Source organism: Phoca vitulina, unplaced genomic scaffold (assembly GCF_004348235.1).
Source record: "Phoca vitulina isolate PV1807 unplaced genomic scaffold, GSC_HSeal_1.0 scaffold1, whole genome shotgun sequence".
Taxonomy (NCBI): Eukaryota; Metazoa; Chordata; class Mammalia; order Carnivora; family Phocidae; genus Phoca; species Phoca vitulina.
The window spans coordinates 307,142-321,267 of NW_022589704.1; the positions used below are offsets into that span (position 1 = coordinate 307,142).

Below are 14,126 nucleotides of genomic sequence, written 5' to 3' on the forward strand. Positions count from 1 at the left end.
CTGCAGGATCAGAGGTGATTGACTTTGATGGAAAAAGTTCCCTGCTTTACAGATTTGTTCAAAGTACCAGGAGTCCAGTGAAAGACACCATTTCTCTGAAATTTAAAACCATGCAGAGTTATGGGCTTCTATTCCACAGACGGGGCAGAAATGGAGATTGCATCACCCTGGAATTAGTGAAAGGGAGGCTCCTTCTGTTCTTCAATTCAGGTAAAGTGATCAGCCAAGGAACTCAATAATCTGAATTCTTAGATGTAATTTGTACTCCAGTATTTCTATACCTAATTTTCTAGCAAGCATTATAGATAAGGGCCTAGACTTACAGATTCTGACTCTCTTTTGCTTAAAAACATACTAAAGTGTAGTAACTGTGCCGGGAGACGGTCACTGGAGTTCTTCATATCCGGCAAACACTCCTACATCACCGGATCCAGGGCTTCCCAACCTCAATTTGCACCAGTGACATTTGGACCAGATGACTCTTCGTGGGGGGCTGCCCTGTGCATTGGAGGATGTTACCAACATCCCTGCCCTCGACCCACCACAGGCCAGTAGCACAACTCACACGCACATCCTGACCAGTGTCCCCTGGGGGACAAAGGTGCCCCACGGAGAGCCACTGCCCTGTCCCCATAGCAGAGTTCTCGGCAAAGACGGTGCTTCCAAGGGAAGCAAGCCTGCAGAGGTCCCAGTAATGAAGGGAAGTGGCCGAGAACAGCCCTGATGGACAGGGTGTCCCAGGGTCAGATGCAGCAGCTTCACGGGGTTGAGGAAGCTTGGTCTGGCAAGACCTAACTGCCCGTCTCCCCGGCCAGGCACCACCGCACCCTCCACGTCCGGCCCCGGGGGCATGGCGCTGGGCAGTCTGCTGGACGACCAGCACTGGCACTCGGTGCTCTTTGAGCATGCCCTCCAGCATGTGACCCTCTCAGTGGACCGGCACTCGAGGCAGTTCCAGGCACGGGCACAGCTGAGTCACTTGGACCTGGATCCTGAGGTGCGGAGTCTCCCGTCAGTCATGACAGGGCGTGGGGTTTAAATGCAGCGTAGCCTGCACAGAAGGAGGAATCCTTCAGAGAAGCGCCCTTTCCTGGCATGTGTGGTCTGGGCTTAACTGTGTCCTAAAGGGAGCCGTGTCCTGGGCACCGTCTGCAGCCTGACTCCGAGTACGGCCAGCTGTGCTCAGTGTGGCCGACAGCAAATGCCAAGTCCCGCTGAGCTGACCTGAGGAATCCGGCTGGCGTCCCAGGGAGATCCCAAGCTAGCGGCTGGTTCCAATGCCCTGTCTCATCCTTCAGCTTTGAGACATGCCTAACATATTTGCAGCCCTTTGCACACATGTCCTAAATTATGCAAAGATATAACATTTTATGCCATTTTTGTAAGACATTGTCAGGTTCACAAACTATTAAAAGAAGCTAAACACTGAAACTAAAACAGAAATGCGTCTGGCAGAAACGGATGATGGGCAGTTCTTGTCTTATTTTTCATGATCTTATTGCCTAAACTCTATGAATTGGCAAAAATAACATCATATTTTATACACGGATGAATGTAAATTCCATCCAGAGATGTATTAGCTAGAAAATCATTTTCATTTTCTACACAGACTTCCCTTTGCACGGGTTTGGGGTTACACGGATCAGCTCTCCCTCACAAAGTGCACATCTGGACACAGATGTGATGCTCCCCTCACCTGACACACACCACAGCCGACTTGATGAGCACCCCAAGGAGGCCAGTTCATCTAACACATTGCAGATGGGATGGCTGTCTTGGTCGGCTCCCCGGGACGCCAGGCTGTGCCCTCGGGAAGAGCTGTAAGGGAAGGTAGCAGTGGGTCAGGGAGGGGTTCCTGCGGGGACCCTGGAGGGCAAGCTGTTTCCCCCAGCTGCCCGCTGCACCTGCCAGCATTGGAGAAGGCCCATCCCAGGAGCAAGACTTCCCCAGCACTCGAAGGTGCAGAGCTGGTGGTGGGCAGAGGACCTGGCGCTCTGCTCTGGGCCCTCATCCAGGCCTGCACCTGCTGCTCCATCATGAATATCAGTAACCCCTTTCCTCCCCAGGGTCCAAGTGAGATGCCAAATCACACATTTCCCTAATTACAGGTGAAGGATCTCTAGTGTGGCAGACATCAGCAGCATGTAAACCATGTCAGAGTCTCTGCTTAGAATTTCACTTAAAATAGTGAACAAAACAACACGCAATTATGCAGAATTGCATACCTGGTCCTCTTCCTGCTACACCTCTGAGTCATGAATGTTTTAAGCAAGTTAATGGGAAATGACTAAAGAATATTATTGATGTCATTTTTCTTTCTAAGATCAGTTTTGGAGGGATTTTAGCACCTGGAAAATCTGTGACATTTCAAAGAAAACACTTTGACGGATGTTTAGAAAATATTAATTTTAATGGAGAGGATATCATTGATTTGGCCAAGAAGCACAGACCACAGATTCTCATCAGGGTAAGAATCTGCCTGGGGAGAGAGGGGTGGGGGGCCTCGGAGGAATGAAGGCCCTCATGTGCCCCTTGAGTGACGTCAGGTTAGGGTGACACCTGAGCGAGAAACACAGACCAAGCGCCCGTAACTAACTTACAGTAATTGCTTAAATATGAGACAAAGAAACATGTCTTCCATTAAAATGTAGGGTACGGTCTCAGCTTATGCTTATGCTTTCCAGAGTGCAGAGGTAGCCGCTTGCAGGGACCAGTCCCCTGAGCAACGGGTTTCCTCCGTGAGCTGGCGGGAGCGCGGGCCACCCCACAGGGAACCCGCCCTCCTGTGCCTCCCTTGTAAATACAGCGTTTGCCGTGCGAGTTTGGACGCACGCACGCATCGATACGCTACCATGTTTTCCGTGGCCCTTGGGACATGATAAGGAGGTTCCATGTGGGGTCTTCACATCAGACTTGGGGGACCTGTCCCCCGGTAGCGGGGTCACGGGCACAAATGTACAAGCTCATCAAAAGGCCCGTCTGCGAGCTCTGTCAGGCCGAGCACACTCCCAGAGGGTGAATTTTGTTGGAACAGCTGCGCGGCTCTGGGCTTTGTCCTGGCTTCGCCCAGAGGTGCACAAAGCAAGGCCGAGGCCGCCTGCACTGGGGTGATCAGCGGGTGTGGTCTGTGTCTCAGGGCTGGGGAGTTGGGGGCAGGAGGCCACGCCCTGCGATCCCGGCTGGGAGGACGCAGGTCTGGGGGCCACAGTGGGGGATCAGGGTGAGGAGCAGCCCCCCACCTCCAGGGCCTCCTCAGATCCGCTTCCTGTCCTCAGGGCAACGTCTCCTTCTCCTGCTCCCAGCCGCAGCCGGTGCCGGTCACGTTTCCGAGCGCTGGGAGCCACTTGGTGCTGCCGGGCACCCCGGCACAGGACGGGGTCTCCATCAGCTTCCAGTTCCGGACGTGGAACCGGGCAGGGCTCCTGCTGTCCAGCTGGCCACCTCGTGGCTCCACGGGCTTTCTGCTCACGCTCAGAGACGGAGCCCTCAGACTGGGGCTGTCCCCACCTCCAGGACAAGCGAGGAGTGACATCGCTGCAGGTAACACGCGTCCCCAAGCTGCAGCCCACAGGCACTTCACACTCATTTAAACATGATTCCTGGAGTCTGTACGACACTCGGGGTCTCCACATCCAGGTACTTGTGCCCCATTTCCCTTGGACATGGGCTCCCTGCTGTTTATACCCATGTGGCACCACTGTCGGGGCCCAAAGTGGCCATCCCAGGTGACGCTGGCGGCCCAGTCCAGCCACCTGGGGAAGAGGTGGTGCCTGAGAGCCCCCCACCCATTCCCGGGGACCCCGCCCTGTCCCTCCCTGTCGAGCTGACCAGACACCATCTCAAGTCCCAGTGGCATCTCCCGGTACGTTTGCTCTCTGGGGAAACATGGCAGCAGGGAGCCCGTTCTTGGCCTTTGGCGATGGTGGTGAGGGAGCTGCCTCGTGCTGTGCCCTCCAACCTCGCCAAACCCAGCTGTGCGTCTGGAAATGTGGTGGGCCTCCGGAGGGTGGCACAGTCGGAGGAAACACTACGTCCTGGGGACACAGCCTCCCTCTCGGCTGACCCGCGCCTGCCCCAAGCAAGGAGCCATTCTGGTTGGACACAAGGCTTTTGAGATAAGTGCTAGCGTTCTCAAGCAATGTTCTTTATGGTAAGTGATGGCGGATCGTTCTTGGACTAAGGACAGGAGAGAGGTGGGGCCTGTCCACTCACTGCCGCCCACTGGGAAGTCGGCCACTTCTGGGTTTGTGGGCTGGCATCAGATCTGAGAGCCTCGGGCGGAGGCGGGGACAGAACGGGGACAGAACCACAGCTGGGCTGTTGGGACCACTGGGGTCTGCACACCTTCTCAGGAAGATCCAACTGGCCTGTGATGAACCACGTTTCCTCAGGACTTAGAGCTCTGGCTGCCAGGCCCTCACCGCGGAGCTTGAGCGCCACTGAACCATTTGCATGGTCAGAAGTGAGGCCACGAAAGGGTTCCTGATGTGGCTGGTGCAGGCGGTCCCCATGGGTGCCACCCTGGAGGGTTACATCCGTACCCGCGAGCATACTCCTGGGACGACCGGGAGCCGTTAACCTTCACCTAATCACTGATGCTTATGGGGCAGGAAGCAGACTGAGCCCACTCCGTCCATCCTAGGACGTACCCCAAGAGCAGTGCAACATGACAAACAGCAGAGAGACACCGGGAAGGTAAGTATGAAGAAGAGGCACGCACTTCAACACGCAACTTTGACCCGTGTCTCTGAGAGGGTTGAAGCTCCAAAACTGGCATTCCCCCCAATTATCTAGAGAAAGACTGCGCTTTACAGCTTATTGAATGCTAGTAATAGGGTAAGTTTATAGGAGTAGGTTCACAAGAAAGAAATCAATCACATTCAGTATCTCGGCCGTGAGCTGCTCAGAGATTCATTGGCATCAGAACAAACGTTGATTTATGGAAGTGCACCAGGGTCCTGTACTGCACTGTGATGCATCCGATGTGCTCTGAGGAAGCTTCAGTCACGGCCTAATTTAAGGGTCCCAAAGAACGTGCTTCAAGGCAAGGTTACTTTGACACATCCCACGAAGTGGGTAACGTTTGACCAGTCAATAGGTGTGTTTGACAAAGGGCTAGAAGTAAGATTGCATGTGATACAATCATGTTTCCATCAACCCCTGGGGGTGCCCCGAAGCTGGCCCCCGCCTCCTGGGCTCCATGTCCCTGCAGGAGTAGCCCCCTCCCATTGGCCAGCCGGGCCCGGGGCTTGGCTCCCAGGGATCAGGATGTGGGACAGCGAGGAGCTTCGCTTCTGTGACCAGGACACAGCTTCTGCCCCCAAAGGTCCCCTCGCGCCCACGGAGGGCAGACGCTACTGGCCGTGAGTGCCCCCAGAGAGGCCACAGTGCCAGAGACCGCATGGGGTGGCCAGCCCACCTCCAAGGAAGGAAGACCCTCAGCCAGCAGCCCTCAGGGACGACCCTGAGACAACCCTAGAGAGCGGGGCTCCGGTCCTGCCCCGCTGAGCTTTCAGAGCAGACCCCAGCCCGAGCCAGCACCTGCCGGACCGCTGGGAAACCAAACCACAGCCAGAGGCCCCAGCCACGCCCAGACCCCCCGCCAGGAAACTGCCAAACCGAGGGCAACACCTTACGTCCTGATAGATAACCAGCACAAATCAAAGCGTTGAATACGGTTACATTCATAACTACCGTGAAACAGACTGTGGATGTGAGCCCAGAACACAGCTGAGGTGGGACCAAGTCGCCCTGCCCCCCTCATGCGGCTGCCGACCCCGGCCCGTTCTCGCACTTACCCCAGGCCTGCGTGCGGCCCCACGAGCAGCACGGGACAACCAGGCACCGTTTCAGGCACAGCTGTGAGCATCCGGTAGGGTAGTCTTTAGTAAGAAGAACGCATTTATTTACGAGTTACAATAAATCAAACTTTTCGGTTAAGTAAGGGTGGCTTTTTCCCTCTGTTACCAGAAATTTAAGTTGGTCCAATGTGCATTTAAGGTCCTTACCTAGAATCAAAGTGAAATTGTGCTGAATTGGGTCACAATTTGAAAATGTGTTTGAATATAGGTACTGTTTTCAACATGCTTTCCAACTTTGTAAATTTTCATTTTAAATTGTTTACAAATATGACTTCAACCAGTTAGAGGTCAAAAAGAATTCTGCAGGCCACAAAACATTTTCTCACTCTGTCCCCCTTTGAATGTCAAATGTGCGGGACAGCCCACAGGACTGGGTGCTAAAATGTTTAACAAGTGACTTTTCTAGCTGGCTCTGTGTTTCCTCTCTGGGTTGAACCCTGGCCAACCCAAAAGGACTTTCCTTTTCCATTAAAAAAAAAAAAAATCAGTGGGAAAAAAAAATCAAACAAACAAAGAAACAAAACCAGGAAATTTAACAGCAAAATCCAGATGCCTGACTTCCAATAAGAACCTGGAAATCTGGTAACCCCAAGAAGCCAATGCCCCTGCACTGGGCCCAGCTGCCGACTCAGCCAAGCCTAGGGACAGGCGGTCTCTTGGCTGATGGGGAAAATCAAGCCCACGACCCCATCCATGCCACCCAGGGCCTCAGCAGACGCAGCAGGCCCACAATGTTTGAAATGCCCCGTGTGACCTGGGAAGACCCACCACCCCCCAGAACAAGTCCCTCAGCCCCTCCTATACCCGGGGCCCCTCTCACGGGAGCTCCCTGAACTTGCCGGGTGGGGTGGTCAGGGTCACAGCCCCCCACGCAGCACTCCATGTGACAAGAGCAGCCTGGAGACTGATAGGTCTGTAACCCAGGGTGTTTCTGGGGCCATATCAGAAGGTATTTTCAGACAGACCTCATGGTGAGCAGGCTGGAACTACGGACATCCCCTCCTATGGCTTGGCCATGGGTGGTTTGGCTGTTCCGGTGGGTCCCCACAGAGATTTTGATCCTTACCTGGAGGGTGTGAAGTGGCAGGAAAACAACATCAAACTTCCTTGTATCTGTGCCATAATTTAGAGAACAGCCACACTTTCATATGACCCCCAAAAGGTAAATCACATGGAGGGGGCAGGAAGGCTGCAGTGGGCCCTGTAGGGACAGGGCTCCTCCACCCCCCACCCCGGGTCCCTGTTCCTGTGGGACCCGGGTTTATGTCACTGTTGGAAGCATCATGAGGTCTGTGGTTCACAGGGGTGTCTAGCTGATCTCGATTCCCCACGTGCTGGACTGAATGATGGGCAGTGGTTCACAGGGGTCCCTAGCTGATCTCGATTCCCCAGGTGCTGGACTGAATGATGGGCAGTGGTTCACAGGGGTCTCTAGCTGATCTTGATTCCCCAGGTGCTGGACTGAATGACGGGCAGTGGCATTCGGTCTCCCTGACAGCCCAGAGGAACCAGCTGAGTGTGGTGGTGGACCAGGCTGGGGCCTCAGTGGTTCACGCAGAGCTGCCTCTGGAGACCCACACGGGCGGTGCCTATCACTTTGGAGGTGAGTGTTGGGGTTGGGACCCCATGGAACGCCCCTGGCTGGCGCCCACCCGAACTCAGCCTCTCCTGCCCCGGTCTGTGGCTGACATGACTTTTTTCTACTGATCATGTGTGGCCGATTCCCCAAAAGCTCAGCAGATATGAAGGACTGTACTTTTGTCTCAGCAGCTGTATTGAGGCATAATTTACGTTAACCCGTGAGAGTCCCCTTGTCGTTAGGATGCCCTTTCCCAGTTGTATTTGTTAGAGCCTTAGTGCTTGATCCCCCCCTTCCAGGGAGACTCCCCAGTTTCCTTTCCCCGCTATCCTTCTGGGGCCAGGAGCTGCTTGGGTCATGGGAGTCAGTGGTGAGGCTTCTCTGAAAGGCTGGCTCCCGAGGGTAAGCGTCAGTGAGGCTGGTCCTTCTGGCCCCAGGCAGCTCCCAGCCGCCACTATGGGGACAGTGGCACCGTCCGCCACGTTAGAATTCTACCAGTCTGTTCACTGCCCACTTCTCCCTCAGGCCAAACCTTCTTTGTGGGGTGGCCCCGGCACAGCGCTCCGAATTGCCCCATTAGGCCCGCTAGACGACGCTGGATGCCCAGTCCCCTCTGCGTAGTGGAATCCGTGTGGTTCAGTTTCACGCTGACCACACGCAGCATGGGTCGGCCGGCCGGAGGCCCGTGCACCACACCCCCCTCTGGGGAGGCCTCACCAGCTCAGAGCAGCTGGGCCCGTGGAGCAGCGCCCACAGCAGGACCCAGGCAGGGGGCACAGACAGGTCTCCAGGGGCACTTCCAAGGCAGAGGCCCCAGGCGTGCCCCCAGTGGGCTCACGGTTGTGGCTGGCCTGCCTTTGGAGAGAACCAGAGGCCCATTTCCTCGCTCGCAGCAGAACCTTCCAGGCCGGTGTTTGGATGATGTGCTTGCTATCACGCAGACCCTTACGTTTTATGATACTAAGATGTTCTTGTAGAAATCTTTGATTGTATGTTTGACCAAATTGCCCAGTACAAATCTGATTGCTATAAAAAACAAATTCATGTCCCTTACTTTGCGGAGGCCAGTCTTCAGGACAGGCCGCCTGGAACAAGGCCAGGTGCCACGAGCTCCCACACCTGGGGCTGCCCGTTGCTTCCGGATGAATGGCAGGTGCCCCGTCAGCTTCTGGCTGAATATCATCTTCAGACACTGTGATTTCAGTAATTTGTGCCTATAATAATACAGTCTGTTATTTCATTTCTAATTTTAAATCCACTTACATTTAAATTGTTTTGTTTGTGATGCATAACATAAGGAAGAGCTAAAACTTTCTAGCGTGCTTTAAGTAAGATCATGCTTCAAGTTCAGCCTGAATTATAGACTCTAAGTTGTTTTCAGCTAAATTCTCCTTCAGTGTCACTCTACCCCCTGCCGACCTAGCGTTCTCTGCCCCCCAAGTAAGCGCAAGGACAAGGGGGTCCACATGCTGGGAGCCTCTGACAGGGACGAGCCGCCTTTCACAGGGTGATGCCGCAGCCTCGGTCCTGACCCGTCTCTCTCTCGTGTTCCCGCCTCTGAGCGATCAGGGTGCCTCCCTCCCGGCTCCGGGTCTGAATGTGAGGCCTCGCCTGCTGGATTCCAGGGGTGTCTGAGGCTCATCTCCATTAACGCCCAAGAGGTGGATCTGATTTCAGTACAGCGGGGGGTGTTCGGGAACTTCAGCGGCCTGGACATCGACTCTTGCGGCATTCTGGACAGGTAGGGTCACTGCTCCCAGCCCCGTGCTCGGACCTGTGATGGCAGATTGCAGGCGCTCACAGCTGGGCGTGTTCCCTCCCTCTGGGTCCCTGGATCCCCCCTCGCACTGCCCTTCCCCCGCTGTCCACGGGGAGTCCGAGAAAGTGAGAAAACTGTCTATAACTGTGTAGAACACCTTCTTTGGAATGACGGCATTGGGTGGAAGGCGCGTGCTCTTCACTGCCGTCCTCCCATGTTGGCGAGCTCCCTGACTCAGAACGAGCCGTGCTGACGTGGCTGCAATGTCCGCGCAGAGAGATAGGTCAGTAGCATGTTGCTGGACAGCATGGATCGTGACGACCAAATGCCGGAGACCAGAAGCCCATGTGGTCAGGGTGGGGTGTCCGGAGGGTGGGACACCGAACTGCCCCAGGTCCGCAGGGGTAGTGAGGACGGGCCTGCCCTGGGGACAGGTTGTGAGGACCCAGGAAGGGACGAGCAGCTCCCTGAGGACCAGGGGTGACCTCAGAGGGGTCTCTGGGGATAAGAAGTAAGTAAAATGCAGGAAGTGGGAAGGAAGGAAGAAGGTCAATGTCGCTGAGGCAGGAAAGCCAGGCTCTCACAAGGGGGTGATTTGGGTAGAGAGGCTGGCTGGCTCCTTCCTCCCACAAAATGCTAATATATTTTTGGATAAACACTACAGCTTGAGGAACCCCTTCTTCACATGTATGAGCAATTCAGTCCGAATTCACATGCACCTGTTCTATCTCTTCTTAGCTTAGTCACATCCCAGTCCTTGTATAATAATAATTCAGTGTGAGCTTCACAAAATTCACTATCACTTGCAATCCTCCTTAATAACAGCAGGACAAAGGGGCTCCTGGGTGCCTCAGCCAGTTGAGCGTCCAACTCTTGGTTTCGGCTCAGGTCAGGATCTCAGGGTCGTGGGATCGAGCCCTGCATCGGGCTCCCTACTCAGCGGGGAGTCTGCTTGAGACCCTCTCTCTCCCTCCGCCCCTCACCCCCCTCTCTAAAATAAATTAATACATCTTTTTTAAAAAAATAACAGCAGGGGCGCCTGGGTGGCTCAGTCGTTAAGCATCTATCTGCCTTCTGTTCAGGTCATGATCCCAGGGTCCTGGGGTCGAGCCCCGCATCGGGCTCCCTGCTCGGCAGGAGGCCTGCTTCTCCCTCTCCCACTCCCCCTGCTTGTGTTCCCTCTCTCGCTGTCTCTCTCTCTGTCAGATAAATAAATAAAATCTTTAAAAAATTTTTTTTAATAAAATAAATAAATAAATAAAATAACAGCAGGACACAGTCCTCACCAGCGGAGTGACTCACCCTCTCAGACGTTGTTTCCCCACACGCTCATCGCATTAACGGTGGGCGGAGCGACCCTTCTCTGGTGAAGGGAGACTGTAGCCAACACACCCGCCCGCATCTCCATTTCTGGGTTCCCAGACCTTCAGGGGAAACAGCCGCATCACGTGCAGGGCAAAGTCGCCCAGCGCACCTGGCTGGTGGGGCTCGCACACCCCCAGACCCGCACTTGGCGGGGGGATGCTGGGGCACGGCTGTCAGCAGGAAGGTGACCTTGGGGGTGGCTGGACATGGTTCCGGCGTCCCCGTCAGCTGCTACCTCAGCTCTTGGGAAATTGCTCTAACATGCAGCCTTTAACAGGCAATCTATGGGGACCAGTTTGTGCATAAAACTCCTATAGTAAAGGCAGATTTTTAACACAAACATGGAAAACACGTCATCTGTCATATAAAGATTCTTTATCGCGCTTACCAAAGATCAGGTTGTGAGGTTAGAGCATAAAATAAAACCTCGGTCTGAGGCTCCAGAGCAGATGAAAAGTGGCCGGAGGGTGTGTGACGTGTACATAGTATCTCCGGACGGGTTCTGCTTTGACACCTCTTCTGCTCTGAAAGCGTCTCTTGTATCACCTTTACGTACTCAGATTGGGAAAAGGTAGAAACAAATGTGTGCGAAGCCATCCGTCCACATAGTGTGTGTGAATCGTGCTTTCTTGTTGGCCGCTGAGGCAGGAGAACAGTTTGTTTCTTCACTTCCAGCTTGATGGACATTTGGGTTCTGTCCAGTTTGGGGCTGTGACCATAAAGCTGCTGTGAATGTTCAGGTACAAGTCTTTCCAGGGTCCACCTCCACTGTCCTTGAGCAAATGCCGGAGGGGAGTGGCCAGACAATGTGGGGGACGGGTCTAGGTCTGGGGGTGCCGCCACCCTTGCCCAAGGTGACGGTGCAGCGTCCAGCCCCCCAGCAGTGCAAGGGAATCCCGGTCCCCCCAAGTCCCCGCCAATACTCACTGTGGTCAGTCCTCCACGCCGCAGCCTTGACAAGGGGCACGGGGACGCCTCCCCATGGTCTGTGCCTAATGCCTGGCCTTGTGGAGTCCTTACCTGCAGAAACGTCTCCTCAAGTCCTTTGCATGCTCTTTGGAATTTATTTTCTTGTTGAGTTTTGAGAGTCCTTTATCAGATTTGTGCTGTATAAATGCTCCTCCTCAGCTCTGTTTCCTTATTCTCTGACGACGTCTTTTGAAGAACACAGCTCTTGATTTAGACAAAGTCAAACGTACCCTTTCTTTTCTTTTTTATGGGTCGTGCCTTTGATATCTTACTTAAAAAGTTTCTGAGGGGCTCCTGGCTGGCTCAGTTGGACTCTTGATCTCGGGGTCGTGAGTTCTAGCCCCACATTGGGTGTAGAGATTACTTACATAAAAGAAATTTGAAAAAAATTAAAAAGAAGTCTGACTAATCTGAGGTCACAAGGATTTTCTGCTATGTTTATTCTAGACTTTTAGATTTAATTTATATCTGATAAATTTTGAGTATTTCTTAATATATGGTACAAGGTAGGCAGGGTTTTTGTTTGTTTTGCATATAGATATCCAGCACCACTGGATGAAAATGTTACCCTCCTCCCTTTCGTTGTCTTTGTGCCTTTGTGGAAACCCAGCTGTGACGTACGTGGGCTTCTGTCTGAGCTACTTATTTAGTTTCTTTGATCTATTTATCTATCTTTCTGCCAATTCCACATGTTCATGGTTATAGTCACATTATAATAACAACTGGAATCAGATGTTTTTGCCCTCCTAAATTTGTTTTGTTTTTCAAAATTGTTTCTGTTGTATGACATCTTTGAATTTTCATAGGAATTTTGGAACTGGCTTGTGAATTTCTTTTAAGAATCCTGCTAGGAATTTGATTAGGACTTTGTTGAATCTATACATCAGTTGGGGGTGAATTAATCACTCCCTGTGCAGTATGAGAACCTAAAAAAAAAAAAAGTCTTTTCCTTTCTCCCTCCAGCTGTCGTGATTTTGCTGCCAAACATTTTATCAACTCTCACTGTAAGCCCTTCCCTGCATCTTGTTTTATTTCTGCTTAAACAGTCGATTCTCTTCTAACGGAATTTAAATAATAATCGTAATCTTGGGCCATTTTCATCTGTCTGAGGTTGCCGTTGGCATTCACCTCTCAGGCTCTTAGTGAATTCTTTCAACACTGGGATCGTCCTGATGGAATAAACAAGCCGAGTCTCTCCCTTTATTTCATGACAGTAAAAATCCCAAAATTTTCTCTAAAACTTCCAATCTGAAAATAGGAAAAATGGATTCAGCCAACTGATTGTGAAATGCAGGTCAGTTAGAAAAGAGTGTATTTATCATGGAGTGGGAAATTCAGTCTCGAGTTTCCTGCTAAACTGGAAGCATTTTCTTTAGGGTCTGGAAACAGCAAGCGCCACCCCATCTGTAATCTGCGTGTCTGGTTCATCACTCGTTTTGCTGGTCTTGCAGTTGTTGGTGAAACCCCTTCATCCTACAGGCATCCACCAAAGGCACACATATAACATTCTGAATAAACTATAGCAACTGTGTTCATGGGTTTCCTCAAGCTATCAAAAGTGCCGATACAAATATAAATTAGCTGACATGGAATTCTCATGACGGATTAATGAGTCATTTTAAGAAGTTTGCTGGGTAAAGTTTGTATCGTGTGTGATTACAGTTCCTATGCTTACCTATAAATACAAGCACATGCATAACCCTGGTGGTTATTTTGTGTGCTGTGGTTTTAAGCGAGTTCTGCTTCCCTTTATGAACTCTCTAGACTGAATATTTGATAATGGACATTTGCTGTTTCTATTCAAGAAAATCAGTTCTACTAATATCAATTAAAATTCACAGAAGTCCTGCGAGTGAAATTTCAAGTGTCCCATTCTAATTTTAATTAGGCAGATTACAAAATATCTATCGTGCATAAATGGTGCTGAGTTTTCTTGAGTATTTTCTGATTTACTTGTTTTTCTTGGGGAAATATAATGCATGTACGCCTTTAATCGCAACTGCCTTTTATTCCAAATACCAAGCAGACAAAGAATCAGAGCAATAGGTGAGCCTGGGATACATGCCCTGTGGGCGACTGGCCCCTTCTTAGTCTCTGCATTTTTTCCATTCTTTCTCTCAAAACTCTACGTGTGGCAACAATCCAGCATGACGCAGTGTCACCATTGGCTTCTGCAAGCGACTTCTGCTCCCCGCCACACAGAGCGTCCACGCTGTGCTCCCGTGGCAGGAAACGTGTTTCTCCAGCAGACGGGGAAGCACACGTGTCAGCCCCCTGAGTCAGGGTTCATCAGCCCGGGGCTGGTACTTGCTCGGTCATCACGGGCCGTGGGCGGCCGCTGTCCCCTCCTCGATGTCCCCGCACATCGGCTAGCGGGACAGTATCCCCCAAAGAGCAGGAGTCACACAGAGACCCTCCCTGCTCTTCTTTCAGGTGCTTGCCCAACCACTGTGAGCACGGCGGCAGGTGCTCCCAGACCTGGACCGCCTTCTACTGCAACTGCACCCGCACGGGCTACACGGGCGCCACCTGCCACCACCGTAAGTGCTCCGCCCCGCCCCTCCTGCCACCACCGTGAGCGCTCCGCCCCGCC

The 14,126-nt window shown here is 52.5% G+C and overlaps 1 protein-coding gene across 1 annotated transcript in view; it reads left to right on the top strand.

Annotated features, from left to right (window-relative positions):
• LOC116647154 (contactin-associated protein-like 4) overlaps nt 1-14,126 on the top strand; it is a 149,137-nt gene that overhangs the window by 85,591 nt on the left and 49,420 nt on the right. Inside the window, exons 5-11 of the mRNA XM_032428352.1 lie at nt 7-210; nt 816-997; nt 2,324-2,467; nt 3,276-3,540; nt 7,315-7,464; nt 9,010-9,181; nt 13,967-14,073. Of these exons, the coding sequence (XP_032284243.1) occupies nt 7-210; nt 816-997; nt 2,324-2,467; nt 3,276-3,540; nt 7,315-7,464; nt 9,010-9,181; nt 13,967-14,073 (1,224 nt within the window). The remainder of the gene's footprint in view (nt 1-6; nt 211-815; nt 998-2,323; nt 2,468-3,275; nt 3,541-7,314; nt 7,465-9,009; nt 9,182-13,966; nt 14,074-14,126) is intronic.